The 22,916-nt window shown below is 35.3% G+C and overlaps 1 protein-coding gene across 4 annotated transcripts in view; it reads right to left on the bottom strand.

Moving 5' to 3' along the window:
* Positions 1 to 22,916, bottom strand: part of LOC137249851 (uncharacterized) — a 93,852-nt gene that overhangs the window by 31,273 nt on the left and 39,663 nt on the right. For all 4 annotated transcript variants that reach the window (XR_010952571.1, XR_010952572.1, XR_010952573.1 and 1 more), the window contains exons 2-3: positions 1,198 to 1,338; positions 831 to 1,121 (exon numbers count right to left, since the gene is read on the bottom strand). Coding sequence is in view for 1 of the 4 variants with exons in the window: in XM_067781832.1 (XP_067637933.1) it covers positions 831 to 1,121; positions 1,198 to 1,338 (432 nt within the window). In the remaining 3 variants the exon portion in view is untranslated. The remainder of the gene's footprint in view (positions 1 to 830; positions 1,122 to 1,197; positions 1,339 to 22,916) is intronic.

Raw genomic sequence — 22,916 nt, 5'->3', positions numbered from 1 at the left:
ACTCCTTTTTCAGTTGCTGCAGCCTTAATTCACTTAACTTTGCCATGTCCAATTTGTATTCGAAATCTTCGGAATTTATTCAACAATTCCTCTTCTGACACCAATTGTAACGAATTTAGGAAAATTCTGCTTATTTGCAACCTTCTGCTAACGTTCGAATCGCTAAACTGTTGAATAAATCACTCCAATATTCTGTATAGCAAAATGGTCTTTATTAGACTGCTTTGGGAGTAGTACAATTATACTTCACAACTAATTGCGTGTTTCTGCGTGGTCTGCTTTTATACTCTCGGTTTCCTCGTTCACCAGTTTCTCCTAAGGTCTAGTAATTTCGTAAACTTCATGCTTGGTTACCAGCATATACATGTATATTTGTAGTTTGTATCCATATGCGTGTGTATATGTGAGTACTATTTCGGCTGATGATTACATGTGTTTGTGCGTATCTCTCCGTTGCCTTGTATGTATGTGAGTAAATGATGATTGATTTGTTTACGTACACAGAAGTGGCAGCTTACTTTATTGTTGTTGTGCGTTTATTTACTTAGTATCAGATTAGTGATTTGAGTATCACTTACTGATGCTAATATTCGTCACAATATGATTTTGTCAAGCTATTCGTAAAAACTAGAATGAATTGTAATTAGTACACGTGCCACTATTTTGCATATTTCCTTAATACGATTCACCATTTAAGAGATGATGCGATGTAAAAAATTGTTTTCGATCACGGGTCGTATAACACATACCGGCCCTGGATTCCGCGCTTTACGGAGTAATTAAACTTAGTATAAGATCACAGTCTACGGAGTTTATGAATGTCATTTTACCTATTTACTTTCAATTTAGCCTCTTCCTCTCTTAAAGCTGCCATATTTCGTTCACGCGTCTCTGGATCTTCGTCTTTATGCATAGTTGAGTGTAACCGTAGCTCCGAAGCCAAACGAAAAGCTAAGGGACAAAACGTACATCTGTGTATATTATCACCAAGATGAATTACACGTAAATGCTTATTCAGTACACCTATTTGCGCAAAGGACTGTTCACAGTATTTGCATTTATATGGTTTTTCACCGGTATGAGTACGCATATGCTGCCTTAGGTGCGCAGCTTGTGCAAATCTATTTAATACAAGCAGAGAGCAAAGCTATAATAAATTTAGATAAATATATTAGGACGATGATTTTTATAACTTACCGCTTTTCACAAAAATCACATTTATGGGGCTTTTCGCTGCTATGAATTAGTTTATGTGTATTTAAGGCCGATGTTGCTTTAAAATGTTTGCCACAAACATCGCAAGGGTATTGTTTGTTCTTGTAACGTATGTTTTTGTATCTGAAAAAAAAAAACACAAGTAATCAAGACAATCAAAAAAAATAACGGATTTATTTTTTGATATTAAAATGAAGCTAGGATTTGAATTTTGTAACTTACAATTTTTTGACTACTAAAAAGTCGAGTATGTTCAATTTTTTTTTCTTTATTTCTTGCGTATACGCACAAAATTCTACATATACATTCTCAAAAAAAAAATAAATTTTTGTGGGAGAATTTATCTCATTCCATTTACAAATTTTACGCATACAATTGAATCATTAGCATGTTTATATAATTAACAATAGAAGAAAAAGACAAAAAAAAAAGCGAATGAGGTATATATTAATTGAATTAGTTATTATGTTTATATCATAAAATATTAACATTAATAATAATAATAATATTAAACTATATGTTTAAAAACCTTCGAATTAAAAAGGTGTATTTCAAAAGGAAAATATTAAAAAGAAAGGAATAAATCCATGTATATTACTTGCCAGATAATTTCCTGCTGGCCATGTTTATGGATTTTACATAATGTTAAATTCAAAGTTTTGAAGTAACATCATTATTACGTATTTTTTAATGGTATATATACTACGGCGCGTTCTGACATTTACCGGTAGTTTATTGTATAATTTTACGCCATAGTTGCGTATAGAATTTGCACTCTTCCCTGTTCTGAAAAACGTAGTTCTAATAGTTGTTATATTTCGAAGATTGTATGATGCATTGTCTATTATATTGAGTAAGAGATTATGTTTTATTAAGTGGTTTTTATACTCAGTTGAGCAGAGCTCACAGAGTATATTAAGTTTGATTGGATAACGGTTGGTTGTACATATATAAAGGAATCGAGATAGATATAGACTTCCATATATCAAAATAATCAGGATCGAAAAAAAATTTGATTGAGCCATGTCCGTCCGTCCGTCCGATAACTTGAGTAAATTTTGAGGTATCTTCATGAAATTTGGTATGTAGGTTCCTGAGCACTCATCTCAGATCGCTATTTAAAATGAACGATATCGGACTATAACCACGCCCACTTTTTCGATATCGAAAATTTCGAAAAACCGAAAAAGTGCGATAATTAATTACAAAAGACCGATAAAGCGACGAAACTTGGTAGATGAGTTGAACTTATGACGCAAAATAGAAAATTAGTAAAATTTTGGACAACGGGCGTGGCACCGCCCACTTTTAAAAAAAGGTAATTTAAAACTTTTGCAAGCTGTAATTTGGCAGTCGTTGAAGATATCATGATGAAATTTGGCAGGAACGTTACTCTTATTACTATATGTACGCTTAATAAAAATTAGCAAAATCGGAGAAGGACCACGCCCACTTTTAAAAAAAAATTTTTTTTAAAGTAAAATTTTAACAAAAAATTTAAATCTTTACAGTATATAAGTAAATTATGTCAAGATTCAACTCCAGTAGTGATATGGTGCAACAAAATACAAAAATAAAAGAAAATTTAAAAATGGGCGTGGCTCCGCCCTTTTTCATTTAATTTGTCTAGGATACTTTTAACGCCATAAGTCGAACAAAAATTAACCAATCCTTTTGAAATTTGGTAGGGGCATAGATTTTATGGCGTTAATTGTTTTCTGTGAAAATGGGCGAAATCGGTTGATGTCACGCCCAGTTTTTATACACAGTCGTCCGTCTGTCCTTCCGCATGGCCGTTAACACGATAACTTGAGCAAAAATCGATATATCTTTACTAAACTCAGTTCACGTACTTATCTGAACTCACTTTATCTTGGTATGAAAAATGAACGAAATCCGACTATGACCACGCCCACTTTTTCGATATCGAAAATTACTAAAAATGAAAAAAATGCCATAATTCTATACCAAATACGAAAAAAGGGATGAAATATGGTAAGGTAATTGGATTGTTTTATTGACGCGAAATATAACTTTAGAAAAAACTTTATAAAATGGTTGTGACACCTACCATATTAAGTAGAAGAAAATGAAAAAGTTCTGCAGGACGAAATAAAAAACCCTTAAAATCTTGGCAGGTATTACATATATAAATAAAGTAGCGGTATCCAACAGATGATGTTCTGGGTCACCCTGGTCCACATTTTGGTCGATATCTGGAAAACGCCTTCACATATACAACTACCACCACTCCCTTTTAAAACTCTCATTAATACCTTTAATTTGATACCCATATCGTACAAACTCATTCTAGAGTCACCCCTGGTCCACCTTTATGGCGATATTTCGAAAAGGCGAACACCTATAGAACGAAGGCCCACTCCCTTTTAAAAATACTCATTAACACCTTTCATTTGATACCTATATCGTACAAACAAAGTCTAGAGTCACCCCTGGTCCAGAAAGGCCCACTCCCTCTTAAAATATTCATTAACTCCTTTCGTTTGATACCCATATTGCACAAACGAATTCTAGAGTCACCCCTGGCCCACCTTTATGGCGATATCTCGAAACGGCGTCCACCTATGGAACTAAGGATTACTCCCTTTTAAAATACTCATTAACACCTTTCATTTGATACCCATATCGTACAAACGCATTCTAGAGTCACACCTGGTCCATCTTTATGGCGATATCTCGAAAAGGCGTCCACCTATAGAACTAAGGCCCACTCCCTCTTAAAATACTCATTAACTCCTTTCGTTTGATACCCATATTGCACAAACGAATTCTAGAGTCACCCCTGGTCCACCTTTTCTAAAGTCACCCCTGGTCCACCTTTATGGCGATATCTCGAAAAGGCGAACACCTATAAAACGAAGGCCCACTCCCTTTTAAAAATACTCATTAACACCTTTGATTTGATACCCATATCGTACAAACAAAGTCTAGAGTCACCCCTGGTCCACCTTTATTGCGATACCTCGAAAATGCGTCCACCTATAGAACTAAGGCCCACTCCCTCTTAAAATACTCATTAACTCCTTTCGTTTGATACCCATATTGCACAAACGAATTCTAGAGTCACCCCTGGCCCACCTTTATGACGATATCTCGAAACGGCGTCCACCTATAGAACTAAGGTCCACTCCCTTTTAAAATACTCATTAACACCTTTCGTTTGATGCCCATATTGTGCAAACAAATTCTAGGCTCACCCCTGGTCCACCTTTATGGCGATATCTCGAAACGGCGTCCACCTATAGAACTAAGGATTACTCCCTTTTAAAATGCTCATTAACACCTTTCATTTGATACCCATATCGTACAAACGCATTCTGGAGTCACCCCTGGTCCATCTTTACGGCGATATCTCGAAAAGGCGTCCATCTATAGAACTTAGGTCCACGCCCTTTTAAAATACTCATTAATACCTTTCATTTGATACCCATATCGTACAAACGCATTCTAGAGTCAACCCTGATCCACCTTTATGGCTATATCCCTAAATGGCGTCCACCTATAGAACTATGGCCCACTCCCTCATAAAATACTCTTTAATGCCTTTCATTTGATACACATGTCATACAAACACATTCCAGGGTTTCCCTCGGTTCATTTTCCTACATGGTTATTTTCCCTTATGTTGTTACCATAGCTCTCAACTGAGTATGTAATGTTCGGTTACACCCGAACTTAACCTTCCTTACTTGTTAATTTTAAACACTGCTAAGAGTGTTTGTAGTGTACTTATTTTTTTGATATCTAGTCTGTTTTCATACAGACTTGCTGTAGGCGTTGTAATGGGCAGTGAAAGTATATTTTTTATTATTTTATTTTGCAACCGCTGCAGTTCGTTCATTTTATAATCTGCGCATCGGCTCCAAATGGGGTTTAAGTAGTTGATGTGCGACAGGAAATAGGCTTTATATAGCAGCCATAATTGTTTCCGAGGAATAATGTTCCTATTTCTATAAAGCGCGAAATTAAATGGGATTAATTTTGATTTTTAATTATTTATGTGTTCCGTCCAGCTTAAGCTGGAGTCGAACCGTATTCCTAAATATTTAAGCTTTTCCACTCTACTAATTTTCACATTATTATACATGATCCCAGAGAACTCATTCATGTCTGCAAGCAGTCTAAAATTTTTAAATATTATAAAGCTCGTCTTCTAAAGGTTAATGTTTAGCAGTTTTTTTCAAACCAATTCCTGATTTCTTCCAAGTCATGTGTAATGCTATCTATAAAATTTTCGAAAGTATCATTTGCATATATAAAGCTTCCATCATCTGCATAAAACTGCGGCGTCCCCTTTAGGTTGAGTTTAAGTACGTTATTTATATATATAATGAATAAAGTTGCTGCTAATTTCGAACCTTGTGGAACTCCTGTTGTTACCTTTCTATTTATCTGAACATACCGTTCCCTATCTGTTAAAAAAACTTTTAAAGAGTTTCAATTCTACTCCACCTATGCCTAGTTCCGCTAGTTTTCTAATCATTATGTTCAAATTTACAGAATCGAATGCTTTTGAAAGATCTACATATTTTTTTCTATCCAAGTTTTCGTATATGAATTGTGTACACGAAATGCATGCTAACAAAGTGCTTGAACCCAAACTGGTTTTTATCTATTATTTGATTCGCATTTAGAAAGTAGTTAAGTCCATTTAGTAATACACTTTCAAAGATTTTGTCGATAACGCTTAGCTTTGTAATGAGTCTGTAGTTTACACATAATTCTTTGCTTCCTTTGAGTATTGGCACAACTGCACCTATTTTGAGCTCATTGGAATATTCACCATTTTGCAAACATTTGTTGATGAAATTACGTAATGGCTGACTTAGGAAATCTTTATATTTATACAGAATGCGCGCAGAGATGCCATCTGGTCCATTAGCGGATTTCAAATTCGGGTTCTTAATAGCTAATTCAACTTCTAGTGCATCACATTCTTCTAGGGTAAAAGGCGTAGAAATCTCAAGTGTGCTTCATCAGTATATTGTACATTCGTGGGAGTTTCAATGACAGTTGTAAAGAACTCATTGAAGCAATTGGCAATTTCAATGGGATCTGTTACAGCAATACCTTTGTGTACTAGTTGACCAATTTCATTATTGCTATCAGTAGATCTACCGTAAATTAGTTCCTTTAGAACATACAACATCCTGTTTGCACAGAAAATATTTTGTTGAATTTTCTTCCCATAATATTGTTTTTTCTGATAATTTATTAAGTTTCCTACTTTTATTCTTAAAGATTTGAATTCTCTTTCAAAGAAAGGATTGTTTTTATATTTAAACTTTAATTTATAGAATTTGTCACGATTTTTTATTAATTGCAGTAGCTCCTTGTTCATCCAAGTATTTCGAAATTTATCGCAAAACTTTTTAACTTTTTTTGTTGCTTTAATTATGTTAGAGCTTAACGCTACGTGAAAATCTGAAAAGGAATCCTTTCGTATAATATCACTCAGATACCCATTTTCTTCAAATAAATGATAATCTATTATCTGTATAGTGTTTGTTCTGTTAGTGAAGGCAATTTTTTTATTTAAGCCATGATTCAATCAGAAGAGGTTTGCTCGACAGACGAATTTTTTGACAATTGCAGCCATTTTGCTCCCAAATCGAATTGACATCCGTTAACAGTGTTGTTTCTTTGCAATTTTTCGAAAAATATTAGTAGTAGAAATAGAAAGCAATCAGTTTACAAATCCCCGATAAGTACTGAAGTGCATAATTCCTTAGAACATTTATTTTAATTTTATGATGAATTTATTAACTATGCCATGATCTATTAGTGTGGCTGAACATAGGTAATTTTTTGAAAAGTACGGACATCAAGGAATCGTGCACTTTCGTAAACCTATGAACAGACGAAGCCTAAACCACTTCAAAATTCATCGTTCAACGTCAAAAACTCGACTAGTAAATCGATTTACGTAAAAATGTAATTAGTAAATATCGGAGATGCCATAACGAAATGTACTCATTGAGCATGTTAACTTATTCATTCCGTACGTTCGGAAAATTCGTCACCATTTAAGAATTTGGGGAATCGGTTTATATTTGGAATATTATGTAGTATATACTTATTTGATATATTCGGACTTCGTGAGGTAGTATGAAACGAACGTGTTCCGAATATTCTAAATTAACGGAAGACTTCCATGAATACTCAACGTAAAGGAGCTTTCCGAAATTTCAGAGTAAAAAGGTGAATACTCCCTGTGTAGCAGGACCGCATAAAAGCTGAACTCTTCTGTCAAAGTCAAGACCGGAATATAAAGTTCTAAGACAATAAGCCATTTTCTTTTACATTTTTTTTTGCAGACCATGTCGGCTGCCTTTTAAATATAGTCCTATCTCAAAACATTTTTCAAAAACTTCCCATTTCATGATTTGTCACAAAAACGCCCTATTTTAGAATTAGATTGAAGAACGCCTCAGAATGATTTTCATTAACTCCCCCTTATGTTAAAATGCATTGAACTTATGCTCATATAGGGAGTTGTTGAAACAAATTGTGATAGTGTATTTTTGAATAAAATTCTAAACCAACATAGCTCTTTATAAATTCATGAAATATTTAGTAGAAAATTAATTATTTCCTCCAAAACCTGTTGCCATTTACAAATTTTTTATCACTACTAATATACTACTAAAGGTACTTTTGTACTACAATTTTCGCTAAAGGGGATTGAATTATTACCCGTTTTCCTTACTTCGTAAAAGCAACCCGTCCAGATTTTTCAATTTGGGAGTGTCAAAGTTCTGCCGTCATTAAAGAACAAACCTCTAGTAATTGAATCATGATTTAAGCTAACAGAAAGATATATAAGCCTGTGATCGGATATTGGGTGATCTTCTAATGTAAATATACAAATGTACATGTTAACTTTTACTATAATTTCATAAAGAAGTTTCCTTGTAAATTTGCCTAACGACCATCTACATACATATCAGAGAACAGCAAAAATCGAACACAACAACGTTCGATTACATTCGGCAACATGATGGTGTTCAATGATCCAACTTGCTTAAACGAAGATAATCGACATTGATTTAAAATCAACCAACTTATTGCATGCGTGAATATAATTAATTCCGGCGTTTGATCGTTTGACTCAACCGCGATTACATTCATCGGAATGAAAAGGCAAATATGAAAACTCCATGCGTCTGAATATTTGCATGATTCTTCTGCCCTTATGTAGCGGCGACAACCTACATATAAACACACATATAAATATTGCTTACGGTTCTGTTTGTTTGCCGAACTAAACGATACTAATTCTCGGGCCTTGATTTTATTCTCCACATTTAAATAATGTTAAATTTATAGCATTTTTTCGAAGAACACATTTCCTATTTTGAAATATAATGCAAATTTGACATTATTTTCCATGTGGAAAACACATTATTATAATGTAGTGTTTTTTCCGTGTAGATATGACTTTTTTAAATTAAATTTTTTTCTATTCGATCAGTTTATTTCTTTTGAATTTTATATACGTATACGTTAGATCTCACGCATAGGCTCAAAAAGCATGAATTCTACTTATTCCTGAAGGAGATACTTCGGTTTTTTTTATCAATTTGTCTATGATTAATATTACAGGAATGCGATTCTGTGGCTTTTCGTAATGTTCACATGTTGTTGAAAATCTTGTATACGCTTCGAGTAACAACGGCAACGAACGAGAGATATTTTTCAACTCTTAGGCTGATAAAAAACTATTTGAGAAACACGATGAGTGAAAATCTATTGAATTGCTGTGCATCACTAAGCATCCACCGTGATCAAATTGTTACCGTTGATGAAGTTTTAGATGAAATGGCAAAGAAAAGCCGACGCATGCGCTTGAGTTTTTAATGTAACCTTTTTCATATCATATTCTAAATACACGTACTTTAATGTTAAAGCTAAAGACAACATTTTTTTTTATTTATTTAACTGAAAAAAAAAAACTTTTTTAACCTCCAAGGCAATTTTCTGGCTACGCCCCTGGTAAGGATATATTTATAATTTACTTTATCATTTATAATATGATATATCACTGTATCAGAATTTATTCTCTTCATAGTATACATGTTTTCACTTATCTTATTCAAGCAAAGGAATCCATTAGTGATATGGTATTCAAGTAATTGATGTTAAAATCACCCATAACAATGCAATTATTTACATGCAAAACTTCTTTTTCAAACGCATCTACAAATGACGGGATATCAGAAGAGAAATTCCTATAAATGCAAGCTATCTGTATATCAAGTTTAGTTAATTTGATCATTAAAAACTACTTTTATCGAACTCCGAAGAAGATACGTGATTTGAATTTATGGATTCATGTACAAAAATTATGCAGCCACCGGCTCTGTTCGCTTCGCGATTTGCGAAGAATGCGTTGTACTCGGGGATATTATAATATTGTGACGAATATTAGCAACACTAAGCGATATTATCATCTCTAAGCCGATGCTAAGCAGTGATTTGTATGCACATCATTAAATCAATCATTATGTCTACCCATATGTCCATACGAGCAGCGGAGAAGAGACGCACAAACACATGCATATATCTTATCTGAGATGCTCACAAAAAAAGGCAATAATTTGTGCAAGTATTACTCACGTATACATGCGCATATGAGAAGCTATAAACGTAGTTGTGGCTGGTGATTTTGTAGCTGATAACTAACTAGTAAATTCTAGAAGTATGCCACAAGCAAACCAGACAGTATAAAAGGCAGCAACAGTAGAGGCACTAATCAGTTTGATTTAAGACGCTATCTGGCGAGCAATAGAAGTGTTATTGTGAAGTACTTTAATAAAGGTCATTCTGCATTATTTAAAAGTGGAGTTATTTATACAACAGTTTAGTGATTCGAACGTTAGCAGAAGGTTGCAAATAAGAGGAATTGCACTAAATTCGTCACAATTGGTGTCAGAAGAGGAATTTTGAATAAATTCCGAAGATTGCGAATACAACTTTGACATGGCAAAGTGGAGTGAATTGAAGATCCTGTAACTGAAGAAGGAGTTGGAGGGCCGTGGACTGAATAAAACCGGCAATAAACTCGAACTTCAGGCACGACTACGAAAGGCAATCGAATTAGAGGAAATTAACGTGGAAGAGTATGTCTTGCCTTTTGATGGCGAGGAGACAACAAAAATTGAAGAGAAAAATTATACATCGCAGACAGTTACGGGCACGGACTTGAACATGATTTTGGCTGCAATATCTCCTCAAACATCGATAGTAACATCCAATATGGAAGCACAGGAGGCACGCATTTCAGAAATGTCGTCGCAAATGACATCCCAACTGGAATCGCAAAAGACAGATATAACATCTCAACTGGCATCTCAACTAGAATCACAGGATACACGCATAACATCAAATATTGAAGCACAGGAAACACAAATTTCATCACAGCTGAAAGAACAAAAGACATATATGGCAACTCAACTGAAAGAAAAAGAGACACGCATAACAGTACAACCAGAAGCACAAGAGGTGCGTATATCATCAAAACTCGAAGCGCGCATGGACGAAAAAATAATGCAGTATGAAGAAAAATTCGAGGCAGAGGTGGAAGCTTTGAGAGGTCGTATACAGGAGTTGCAAATAAATCGCCCAGCAGTTTCAGCGAGTAATCCAAAGGTAGAGACAATATCCTTTCACGGTTATGTTCCTTTCCAGGTCTTTAAGCTACAATTTGAGATGACCGCAACAGTGAACAACTGGAATGCAGAAGATAAAGTTGCTGCACTGTTCATGGCATTGAAAGGGCCTGCAGCTGAGATTTTACAAACCATTCCAGAGGGCGAACGGAACTGTTATGAAGCATTGATGGGCGCTCTAGAGAGACGATACGGAACTGAGCATAGGAGACAGATATACCAAATGGATTTACTGAACCGCTTCCAGAGGCCTGGTGAAACATTGCAAGAGTTTGCGTCGAATGTTGAAAGGCTGGCACATTTAGCGAATGCGGACGCACCCGTGGAATACACTGAAAGGGTAAAGATTCAGAGCTTTATAAATGGCATACGTGACGCCGAAACAAAGCGAAGTACATACGCAAACCCAAAGCCAACATTCGCAGAAACGGTATCACATACTCTGATTCAGGAAACAGCGTCGCTTCTGTGTAAGCCAGTTTTCAAGGCACGCCGTGTGGAAGTAGAAAGGCCAGAGTGGGTAGACGCAATATTGGAGGCGCTGAAAGGATCGCAAAAGCGGAGTGAAAGAGTTATCAAATGCTTCAAATGCGGGAAGCCCGGTCACATTGCACGTCATGGCAATCTTGGTCCTGGTAGTTCCAACTTGGCTGGCCGTAAACGTAAAGATGGAGGAGATAAGCAAGAGCGAGTCAGATGTAAAGAACGAAAACTTGCCCCAGCTGTTGAATGTCCTGTGATATCTATCTCGCAAATTGGAAGAAACTCGAGCAGTCTTACCGTCAAAGGAAATGTGGGTGGCAAGGAACGTGTACTGACTGTAGATACGGGCGCATCTCATTCCTTAATCCGATCTGATTTGGCCAACAGGAGAGTAAAGCCATTACCTGGAGCAAGGTTGCGTACGGTTACTGGCGAGTATAACCAAGTCCAAGGAGAAGTGGTATGTGAGGTCTTAATTGGAAAGGTCACGATTCTACACAAATTCGTTGTTGCGGAGATCGTTGATGAAGTCATATTGGGAGTGGACTTCTTACTTGACCATGACATCAAGATCGATATGCAGAGAAGGGTTATGCACTATAAGAACCAGGATATACCACTTAACTTCAGTTTGGAGAAAGGGTTCAGCAGTAAGTGAGTGCTGGTGAAAGAGATTCGACAAAAACCAAAAAAGTCAAAGGCAGCAGATCGGGCAAGGGTTGATGGAACAAATGGGCCAAACAAATCAAAACCGAAGGTACCTGCGAGAAAAACAGTGGCATTGTCAAACCCTAATGGACGCACTGAAACAACTGAAAGAAATTTCCAGAAAGCATGCAAGGGTGGTTTCAAGCCAGCGCGCACTACTGTTGTGAAACGTGGGAACGATACAGATTATGCGAAGCCAATCCGTCAAGCGCAAGCTCTGCGAAGTAGTTCATTGGCCAAAGAACAGAGTGTGAGGGAACGGCCCAGGGTAATGAGTAGTAAGATGAAACACAGGTACGACAAGAACTTTAATTCGGAAGGTTTCTTGGTGGGAGATTTGGTACTGCTATACAACCCTCACCGGCGGAAAGGTGTTCCATCCAAATTTCGGTGCAGTTGGGATGGCCCGTACAAAGTTGTGAAGAAGATCAGTGACACCATCTACCGGATACAAACCATTGGGAAACCACGAAGTAAAAGAGTGGTACATTTGGAGATGCTAGCGGCGTTTAGATCAGGAAATTTGTCTGATCGGGACAACATTCAGTGTGATGAATATTAGCAACACTAAGGGATACTATCATCTCTAAGCCGATGCTAAGCAGTGACTTGTATGCACATCATTAAATCAATCATTATGTCTACCCATATGTTCATACGAGCAGCGGAGAAGAGACGCACAAACACATGCATATATCTTATCTGAGATGCTCACAAAAGGCAATAATTTGTGCAAGTATTAATCACGTATACACGCGCATATGAGAAGCTATAAACGTAGTTGTGGCTGGTGATTTTGTAGCTGATAACTAACTATTAAATTCTAGAATAGAAAAGCCTAGAAGTATGCCACGAGGAAACCAGACAGTATAAAAGGCAGCAACAGTAGAGACACTAATCAGTTTGATTTAAGACGCTATCTGGCGAGCAATAGAAGTTTTATTGTGAAGTACTTTAATAAAGGCCATTCTGCGTTATTGAAAAGTGGAGTTATTTATCCAACAGTTTAGTGATTCGAACGTTAGCAGAAGGTTGCAAATAAGAGGAATTGCACTAAATTCGTTACAATATTTATTTTGATTTTCGTAGATCCATATTTCGCCCAAAGCTATCACATGAATTATTAGCTTCCTCTTCTTATTTTCATCAATCCATACTCTTTATATCAGGTAGTTTATTTCTAATACTTTTAATATTGAGATATAAAATATTTAAATTATTCCCAGTATTTCCTAGGCTAAATTCATTACATTTATAAATGACATTTTCGCTTAATATTTCTGTGTTTATATATTGCATAAATAACGATTAATTATCGCTGAATATAATTATTAAATAAAAATAAAATTTACTATCTATTTTAGTTTTTTTAAATCATTCACAGAGTCTATTTCAATTATTTTTTCTTTATCATCTGTTCTTACGAGTATTTTTGCATCTCTCATCCAAACATATTTGTACTTTTTGGTTTTGGCTTCTTGCTTTGTTTTTTTTTTCATTATTTCGCTAAGTTCCTTTTCCATCAAATGATAGAAGTTGACGTTTTTACCTTTCATGTTAGTGTTGGGTATTATTTTATTCATGTCTATGCTGTTTCCCGTTTTTATAAACTCCATATACTTCTTCTTAAATTCGCCAGTTGCTAATTTAACAATAAGCGGAAAAGCCTTGAATTTTTTGTTTTCATTTTGATAAATGTCAACTATGTGATCTTTATCAACATTCACATTTATTTGCTCGCCAATATCAACTATAACATCTTCTAAGTTTTTGCTTTTCAATTTTGGGCAAATTCGTTATTAAGTTGTTCTTGTTTTGGTTTTATTTCATTGTTAGTAAATCTTCTTCTATTTTCTTCATACTTTTTTTTATATTTGCATTTTTTACTTTCATCTCATTCAATTCTTTCTTTATTTGCTTATTTTCTTCAGCAAGCCTAGTTATTTCAGCTTTGAGTGAGTAAAAACTATCACTCATATGCTGTTGAGAGCTTTTTATCTTGTTCATTGCTCTCTCTTGCACTTTGAATTGTGTCTGCATGCTCTCTATTATTGTTGTAAGACTAACATTGTCCCTTTCGTCGTCAACCGTTTCACACGAAATTGTAACTTTCTCTTTGCGTTGTTGCCTCTTAATTTTTCTTGTGTTTGGCGCCATGTTTCAATTTCGTTTCAAAGTCAAAATATTATATTCTTTATAATCAAATTTCTTGCCAAATACGAGGCCAACAACGAAAACTTCAATTTCACTTTATTTATATGTATTAGCAGTACGAAAACTTCACTAGTTTCGTCTTGTTAATGTGCAATATCTTTTTATACTCAGTTGAGCAGAGCTCACAGAGTATATTAACTTTGATTGGATAACGGTTGGTTGTACAGGTATAAAGGAATCGAGATAGATATAGACTTCCATATATCAAAATCATCAGTATCGAAAAAAAATTCGATTGAGCCATGTCCGTCCGTCCGTCTGTCCGTTAACACGATAACTTGAGTAAATTTTGAGGTATCTTGATGAAATTTGGTATGTAGGTTCCTGGGAACTCATCTCAGATCGCTATTTAAAATGAACGATATCGGACAATAACCACGCCCACTTTTTCGATATCGAAAATTTCGAAAAAGTGCGATAATTCCTTACCAAATACGGACAAAGCGATGAAACTTGGTAGGTGAGTTGAACTTATGACGCAGAATAGAAAACTAGTAAAATTTTGGACAATGGGCATGGCACCGCCCACTTTTAAAAGAAGGTAATTTAGAAGTTTTGCAAGCTGTAATTTGGCAGTCGTTGAAGATATCATGATGAAATTTGGCAGGAACGTTACACTTATTACTATATGCCTGTTTAATAAAAATTAGCAAAATCGGAGAACGACCACGCCCACTTTTTAAAATTTTTTTTTTTTAATTCAAATTTTAAAAGAAAAGTTAATATCTATACAGTATATAAGTAAATTATGTCAACATTCAATTCCAGTAATGATATGGTGCAACAAAATACAAAAATAAAAGATTATTTCAAAATGGGCGCCCTTTTTCATTTAATTTGTCTAGGATACTTTTAATGCCATAAGTCGAACAAAAATTTACCAATCCTTGTGAAATTTGGTAGAGGCTTAGATTCTAGGACGATAACTGTTTTCTGTGAAAAAGGGCGAAATCGGTTGAAGCCACGCCCAGTTTTTATACACAGTCGACCGTCTGTCCTTCCGCTCGGCCGTTAACACGATAACTTGAGCAAAAATCGATATATCTTTAATAAACTCAGTTGACGTACTTATCTGAACTCACTTTGTATTGGTGTAAAAAATGGCCGAAATCCGACTATGACCACGCCCACTTTTTCGATATCGAAAATTACGAAAAATGAAAAAAATGCCATAATTAAATACCAAATACGAAAAAAGGAATGAAACATGGTAATTGTATTGGTCTATTGACGCAAAATATAACTTTAGATAAAAACTTGGTAAAATGGGTGTGACACCTACCATATTAAGTAGAAGAAAATGAAAAAGTTTTGCAGGGCGAAATCAAAAGCCCTTGGAATCTTGGAAGGAATACTGTTCGTGGTATTACATATATAAATAAATTAGCGGTACCCGACAGATGATGTTCTGGATCACCCTGGTCCACATTTTGGTCGATATCGCGAGAACGCCTTCACATATACATCTAAGGGCCACTCGCTTTTAAAACCCTCATTAATACCTTTAATTTGATATCCATATCGTACAAACACATTCTAGAGTCACCCCTGGCCCAACGTAAAGGCGATATCTCGAAAAGGCGTCCACCTATAGACCTAATGCTCACGCCCTCTTAAAATACTCATTAACACCTTTCATTTGACACTCTTAAAATACTCATTAACACCTTTCATTTGATACTCATATCGTACAAACAAACTCTAGAGTCACCCCTGATCCATCTTTATGGCGATATCTCGAAAGGGCGTCCATCTATAGAACTTAGGCCCACACCCTTTTAAAATACTCATTAGTACCTTTCATTTGATACCCATATCGTACAAAATAAATTCTAGAGTCACCCCTGGTCCACCTTTATGGCGATATCTCGAAAAGGCGTCCACCTATAGAACTAAGGCCCACTCCCTTTCAAAATACTCATTAACACCTTTCATTTGATACCCATATAGTACAAACAAATTCTAGAGTCACCCCTGGTCCACCTTTATGGCGATATCTCGAAAAGGCGTCCACATATAGAACTAAGGCCCACGCCCTCTTAAAATACTCATTAACACCTTTCATTTGATACTCATATCGTACAAACAAATTCTAGAGTCACCCCTGATCCATCTCTATGGCGATATCTCGAAACGGCGTCCATCTATAGAACTTAGGCCCACGCCCTTTTAAAATACTCATTAATACCTTTCATTTGATACCCATATCGTACAAACAAATTCTAGAGTCAGGCCTGGTCCACCTTTATGGCGATATCCCTAAATGGCGTCCATCTATAGAACTATGTTCCATTTCCTCTTAAAATACTCTTTAATACCTTCCATTTGATACACATGTCATACAAACACATTCCAGGGTTACCCTAGGGTCTTTTTACAACATGGTGATTTGCCCTTACTTTGTCTCCACAGCTCTCAACTGAGTATGTAATGTTCGGTTACACCCGAACTTAGCCTTCCTTACTTGTTATTTTATTATTTTTAACTATCAGCTGCGAGAAAAGCGACTTCACTCAATCGTATGTTTATTATCTTAATATATAAAAAACACGTGTCACAACATTTTCGGCCGCGATGGACTCCTAAACTACTGAACCGATTTTGAATTTGTTTTGCACCCCGTGTGTGTCGTTTGATCTAACTTGAGACATAGGATAGGTTATATCTCAGTTTATAGTCGCAATATTATTTTATTGCAATTTTTTTATTTGTTTATACGTATATATATATATATAGCACATTACCAGGGCCGGCGAGAGGGGGACCGGGGTTTCTGGGGGGGGCCGCGATTTAAGGTACTAAGACATTTTTTTTAATTCAGGAGAGTCTTTAGTTGTTCCATGTGCAATATTTAAGCCGAATTTGAAAAGTAACGAATATCTGCATTTCATTTTAATATTATAGTGAAGTGTGAAAAATAAAAATCTATATATGTATATTAAAAGAATGGCTAAAATGTGTGTTAGTTGGTCGCCGGTGTTTGAAGAGATGCGTCGGTCGATTTTGTTCAAACATACCTATTTACATACGTCCTATTCAATTTGCCTGAAATTTGGTATATAAATTTGCCTATATTAGTAATATTAGTATTTACGATCCTTTTTTCCGGGAAGTAGACCAGAGACGGACTGGGACTGAGACTCGCAGTGGGACTGGGACTGGGACTGGAACAAAATACATACCACCCTCTGGGACTGGCAATAAGGGATGAAGAAGAATGAGAAGAACTTGAGAGAAGAGAAAAGAGAGAAGGAGGAGACTGAGAAAGAGATAGAATGAGACGAAGATGGAGAAAGATGAAGCGAAAAAGACGGAGGGGGGAGTGAATAAAAGGATTGGGAAAGAGTGAAGAGGGCGGGAGGGCAGAGTTAGACGGAAAAAGCTCATTAAAATGTATGCAGATAGGCCAAATTTAGGGCAGAACAACGTCTGCCGGGTCTTCTAGTATTTATATATAATTTAAACACGGTCTTAAAAGTTTTTAGTATTTTTAGGCCCAATTGCAGAACGGCAAGTTATTTTTTTAGCTCAGAGCTTATTTCAAAAATGTATGAGTTTAACTCCTCTTGTTAGGTTAAGTCTGAGTTAAAAAACTTAACTTGCCGTTCTGCAAAAGAGCCTTAAAGAACATCTTCTTCGGCTTATATTCAAACCCTCTCTCAGCAAGAAATTTTTGATTAAGGTTGCCATTTAGGGTTTCCACCTATTCGAAATTAAAAAAAATTGCATTACATATGCCGATATGGTTATCAAACGAAAGGTATTTCAATCCGCATTACAATAGGGGCATTTTTGAGTAGGGTTGCCACCTATTCTAAACTTAAAAAAATTGTATAAGATATGCCGATAGGGGTTACAGACGAAAGGTATTTCACTCCGCATTAAAATAGGGACATTTTTGAGTAGGGTTGCCACCTATTCTAAACTTAAAAAAATTGTATAAGATATGCCGATACGGGTTACAAACGAAAGGTATTTCACTCCGCATTAAAATAGGGACATTTTTGAGTAGGGTTGCCATTTAGGGTTTCCACCTATTCGAAAATAAAAAAAATCGCATGAGATTTGCCGATATGGGTATCAAACGAAAGGTATTTCACTCCGCATTACAATAGGGACATTTTTGATTAGGGTGCCACCTATTCGAAATTTAAAAAAATGCATGAGATATGCCGATATGAGTATCAAACGAAAGGTATTTCACTCCGTATTACAATAGGGACATTTTTGATTAGGGTTGCCACCTATTCGAAATTTAAAAAAAACTGCATGAGATATGCCAATATGGGTATCAAACGAAAGGTATTTCCCCCCGCATTACAATAGGGACATTTTTGATTAGGGTTGCCATTTAGGGTTGCCAGCTATACGAAATTAAAAAAAAAATTGCATGAGATATGCCGATATGGGTATCGAAAGAAAGGTATTTAACTCCGCATTACAATAGGGACATTTTGGATTAGGGTTGCCATTTACGGTTGCCAGCTATACGAAATTAAAAAAAAATTGCATGATATGCCGATATGGGTATCGAAAGAAAGGTATTTAACTCCGCATTACAATAAGGACATTTTTGATTAGGGTTGCTACCTATTCGAAATTAAAAAAAAATTGCATGATATGCCGATATGGGTATCAAACGAAAGGTATTTCCATCCGCATTACAATAGGGACATTTTTGATTAGCGTTGCCATATAGGGTTGCCACCTATTCGAAATTTAAAAAAATTGCATGAGATATGCCGATATGGGTATCAAACGAAAAGTATTTCACTCCGCATTACAATAGGAACATTTTTGATTAGGGTTGCCATATAGGGTTGCCACCTATTGGAAATTTTAAAAAATTGCATGAGATATGCCGATATGGGTATCAAACCGAAGGTATTGCACTCCGCATTACAATAGAGACATTTTTGATTAGGGTTGCCATATAGGGTTGGCGGCCGCCGTGGTGTGATGGTAGCGTACTCCGCCTACCACACCGAAGACCCTGGGTTCACACCCCGGGCAAAGCAACATCAAAATTTTAGAAACAAGTTTTTTCAATTCGAAGAATATTTTTCTAAGCGGGGTCGCCCCTCGGCAGTGTTTGGCAAGCACTCCAAGTGTATTTCTGCCATGAAAAGCTCTCAGTGAAAACTTATCTGCCTTGCAGATGCCGTTCGGAGTCGGCATATAACAAGTAGGTCCTGTCCCGCCAATTTGTAGGAAAAATTAAAAGGAGCACGCCGCACATTGGAAGAGAAGCTCGGCCTTAAATCTCTTCGGAGGTTATCGCGCCTTTCATTTATTTATTTTTTTTTTTTTTGCCATATAGGGTTGCCACCTATTTTCACTCCGCATTACAATAGGGACATTTTTGAATAGGGTTGCCATTTAGGGGTGCTACCTATTCGAAATTGAAAAAAAATTGCATGAGATATGCCGATATGAGTATCAAACGAAAGGTATTTCACTCCGCATTAAAACAGGGACATTTTTGAGTAGGGTTGCCATTTAGGGTTGGGGTAGTCAGACGAAATAGTACTCTACTTACTCATATTCTATTAAAGCTTTAAAGGAGAGCATTAAAGTTAAAAATCTTCGTAAAAATATCTTTCACATGAATCAACTTAATTTTCTTAATTTCACACACGCTAATAAAATTGAAATGCAATATCAAGGCACCGTGACAAGTTCTAGCAAAATATATTTAAATGCATATTTTTGGCAAATATGAAATTAATAATTGCAATTTCTCACAGATTACTATTAGAAAGATTTCTAACCATAGCAAAAAGATATCTCACCATGGTGATTTTCTACTGTTGAACACTAAAAGCATATGTTCAATTTGAAAACGACATCTAACCATTTAACTACTTACCAACAGATGGCGCTTAGGGAAGTAAGTTGACATTTAATTAAACTAACTGATAGTTGTCATAACTGATAGTTGTCATTCGTGAAACTTACAAGTTTTTGGAATGTAATAAAATTGTGAGACTTTCATAGTGTATAACTAAAAAAATGTTTGAAATTAATAATTCGGCGCATGAAGATACTCGACCTAAATAACTTAGTCCTCGATTTCACTAATTGTCATAACAATCCCTTATACTATAGGCTGGCAAAACCCATTTCAAATTTTTCATTCCAATTCATTTTGCGGTTAGTGTTTGATATGTTTTTGAAATCTATTTTTAAGGAAATCAAATATTGGTAAGTAAAAATATATAATATATGTACATATAAAAAAGTAGAGTTTGATTAATGATGACATGTAGAACAAAGTATGTTACGCGGCATACTCGAAGATTGCCGAGCAAAGCTCGGTCGCCTAGGTACTTCGAATTAAAATTATTTTCTTAAAAATTATTTTCGATAAAAGTTTTTGCAGAGCAAAGAACATATTAGTTTTTTGGACGTATCGTTTATTTTCAATCGTGTTTTGAACATGACGCCTTGTAAAAGTGCGTAAGGTTTCATTTCATTTTTTCCTTTTATTTTCTTTTTTTTTTCTTCTTCTCTTCTCCTCTCATTTCTTCTCTTCTTTCTATTCACTTTTCTTTCTTAATTTTCCTTCCTTTCATTTCCCTTTCATTTCTTTCCTTTACTTTCGCTTGCTTCCGTTTCTTCCCGTCCTTTGGTTGTTTTAGTTATTGATGTTAGAGAAAAAGAAAAGGAATTATATAAACCTGTCTGGCTAGTTAAAAACATATTATTTTATTTTACTTTTTTATGTTATGTTTTGGTTTTACTGGTCTGTAATTAATTAGTTATTATATTAACTTGTTTTCTTCACGTCAAGCCTTCAATGTGTGGATCGCTGATGTTAAACCGTCATGGGTTTTGAAATAGTCGGCTATACGGTCTATGAACTTTGTTTTTTTTTTCTAATTTACCCGTTTTCTATGTATAATAATTTAATATAATATAACTTGTAAAATATACATTTTACAAAAATAACAAACTTGGTCTTGAAGACAACAAATTAATATAATAATTACCTTTTTTATTTTATACATTTGTAAATTTTAGTGAGTTCTGGTTTTTTTATTAAATTGTTATGCTTTATTATTGTACGATCAAACGAACTTACCTAAGTGAAGGTCGATCGTAATTATACTAGCTGACTCGTCCGAAGATATCAATAAGGCCCGGTTTTTCAGTAGTTGGTTAAGATAAGCTTAAACTAAGTTTGCTTAAACTCTAGTCAAATTTAAACTCCAGTTAAACTACTGAGCAGTTTTTCAGTTACAGTTTAAGGCCGCCTTTGGGGTAGGCTTTTTGTACGGCAACATTGGTTTTTTATTATCTAGATAATTTGTAGATACAACAGCTGGATTTGGTTTAGCCAACAAATGTTTAAAAGATATTTTTCCAGCAAAATATATATCTAGTTCCGGAGGAAATATCCAACATCATTATCTAGTTATTCTTAAACGAGATAGTTCTCAAGTTTATATCCAACTTCATTCTCCAATCGCTATCCAACCTTCAAGAAATTTTGTGAAATTTACAGGTCTTGAGTTAGTCTCCAACGTCATTAGCATTTTCAAATTATGATCCAACCTTTGGGGATTTTTAGAAATGTACAGTACTCAAATGAATATTCAACACGTTTCCCCAGTTGATATCCTATACTGGATATCGAGTTGAGAAGTTGAAAAAAAAATTTCCAAGGTGGTACCACCAAAGCCAACAGCTATTTATTGTGAGGAAAAACACCTTATTGATAGCAGTAATGAAGCGTAATTTATCAAAAATAAATCACATATATTTTATTTCATTTTCGCGAAAATACTGTAGTATTGGAATCTTACACTTGTGTCCAGTCAAAGAACTACAAGTTGGGAACTATCATTGTTTCAATTTAAGCAATAGCATTTTTCGCTTTATCAAAAATTAGTTATCAACATGAGCTCTAATGGCACTCAAGCCCAAATGCTTGTCTGATATATTCGACGCCATTTCGAACGAACGCAAATCACCTATTGTTAACTAAAGTTTAACCCTGATAGATCGGCCGCTTAAGCTCAGCTTAAACTTCAGTTAAAGTAGACTGAAAAACTGCAGAATAAGTTTAAGCCTAGTTTAACTGACAAACTGGGTTGAATTTGTACTGAAAAACCCGGCCTAAATCGTAGTAACATCAGTTGCCAGATCTAGCCAGAACATTTTACCATTCTAAAAGAATTTTATAGAATTCCCACATCAGTTGGCAACCCCTTACCTAAGCCGCCATATTTTCTTCATTAAGTTTACAAATCCCGACAAATCGAAATAAGGGAGCTTACCAAAATTGCTCATGAATATTACTTCTTCATTTGGATTTTTTGGGGTGGGTGGGTTTGATATCTTCGGACGAGACAGCTAGTATAATTACGATCGAACTTCACTCAAGTAAGTTCGTTTGATCGTACAATTATACCACACTGTCTCGTCCTCGATATCAATAAATCGTAGTTATTTACAAACTAATGAAATTTTTCATAGTTTTTTATTTACTTCAAATTTCTATTTATTTGGCTTTCATATTAAAGATAGAAATAGCAAACTTTGCTTCATCAATGACTGGCCGATGATAAAATCTGGCAAATGTCTAAGATTTTATCGTCC

Source organism: Eurosta solidaginis, chromosome 4 (genome assembly GCF_040869045.1).
Source record: "Eurosta solidaginis isolate ZX-2024a chromosome 4, ASM4086904v1, whole genome shotgun sequence".
In the NCBI taxonomy this organism is placed as follows: Eukaryota; Metazoa; Arthropoda; class Insecta; order Diptera; family Tephritidae; genus Eurosta; species Eurosta solidaginis.
Note: the sequence above shows the minus strand (reverse complement) of the source record. Positions and strands in the feature narration are given on the sequence as shown.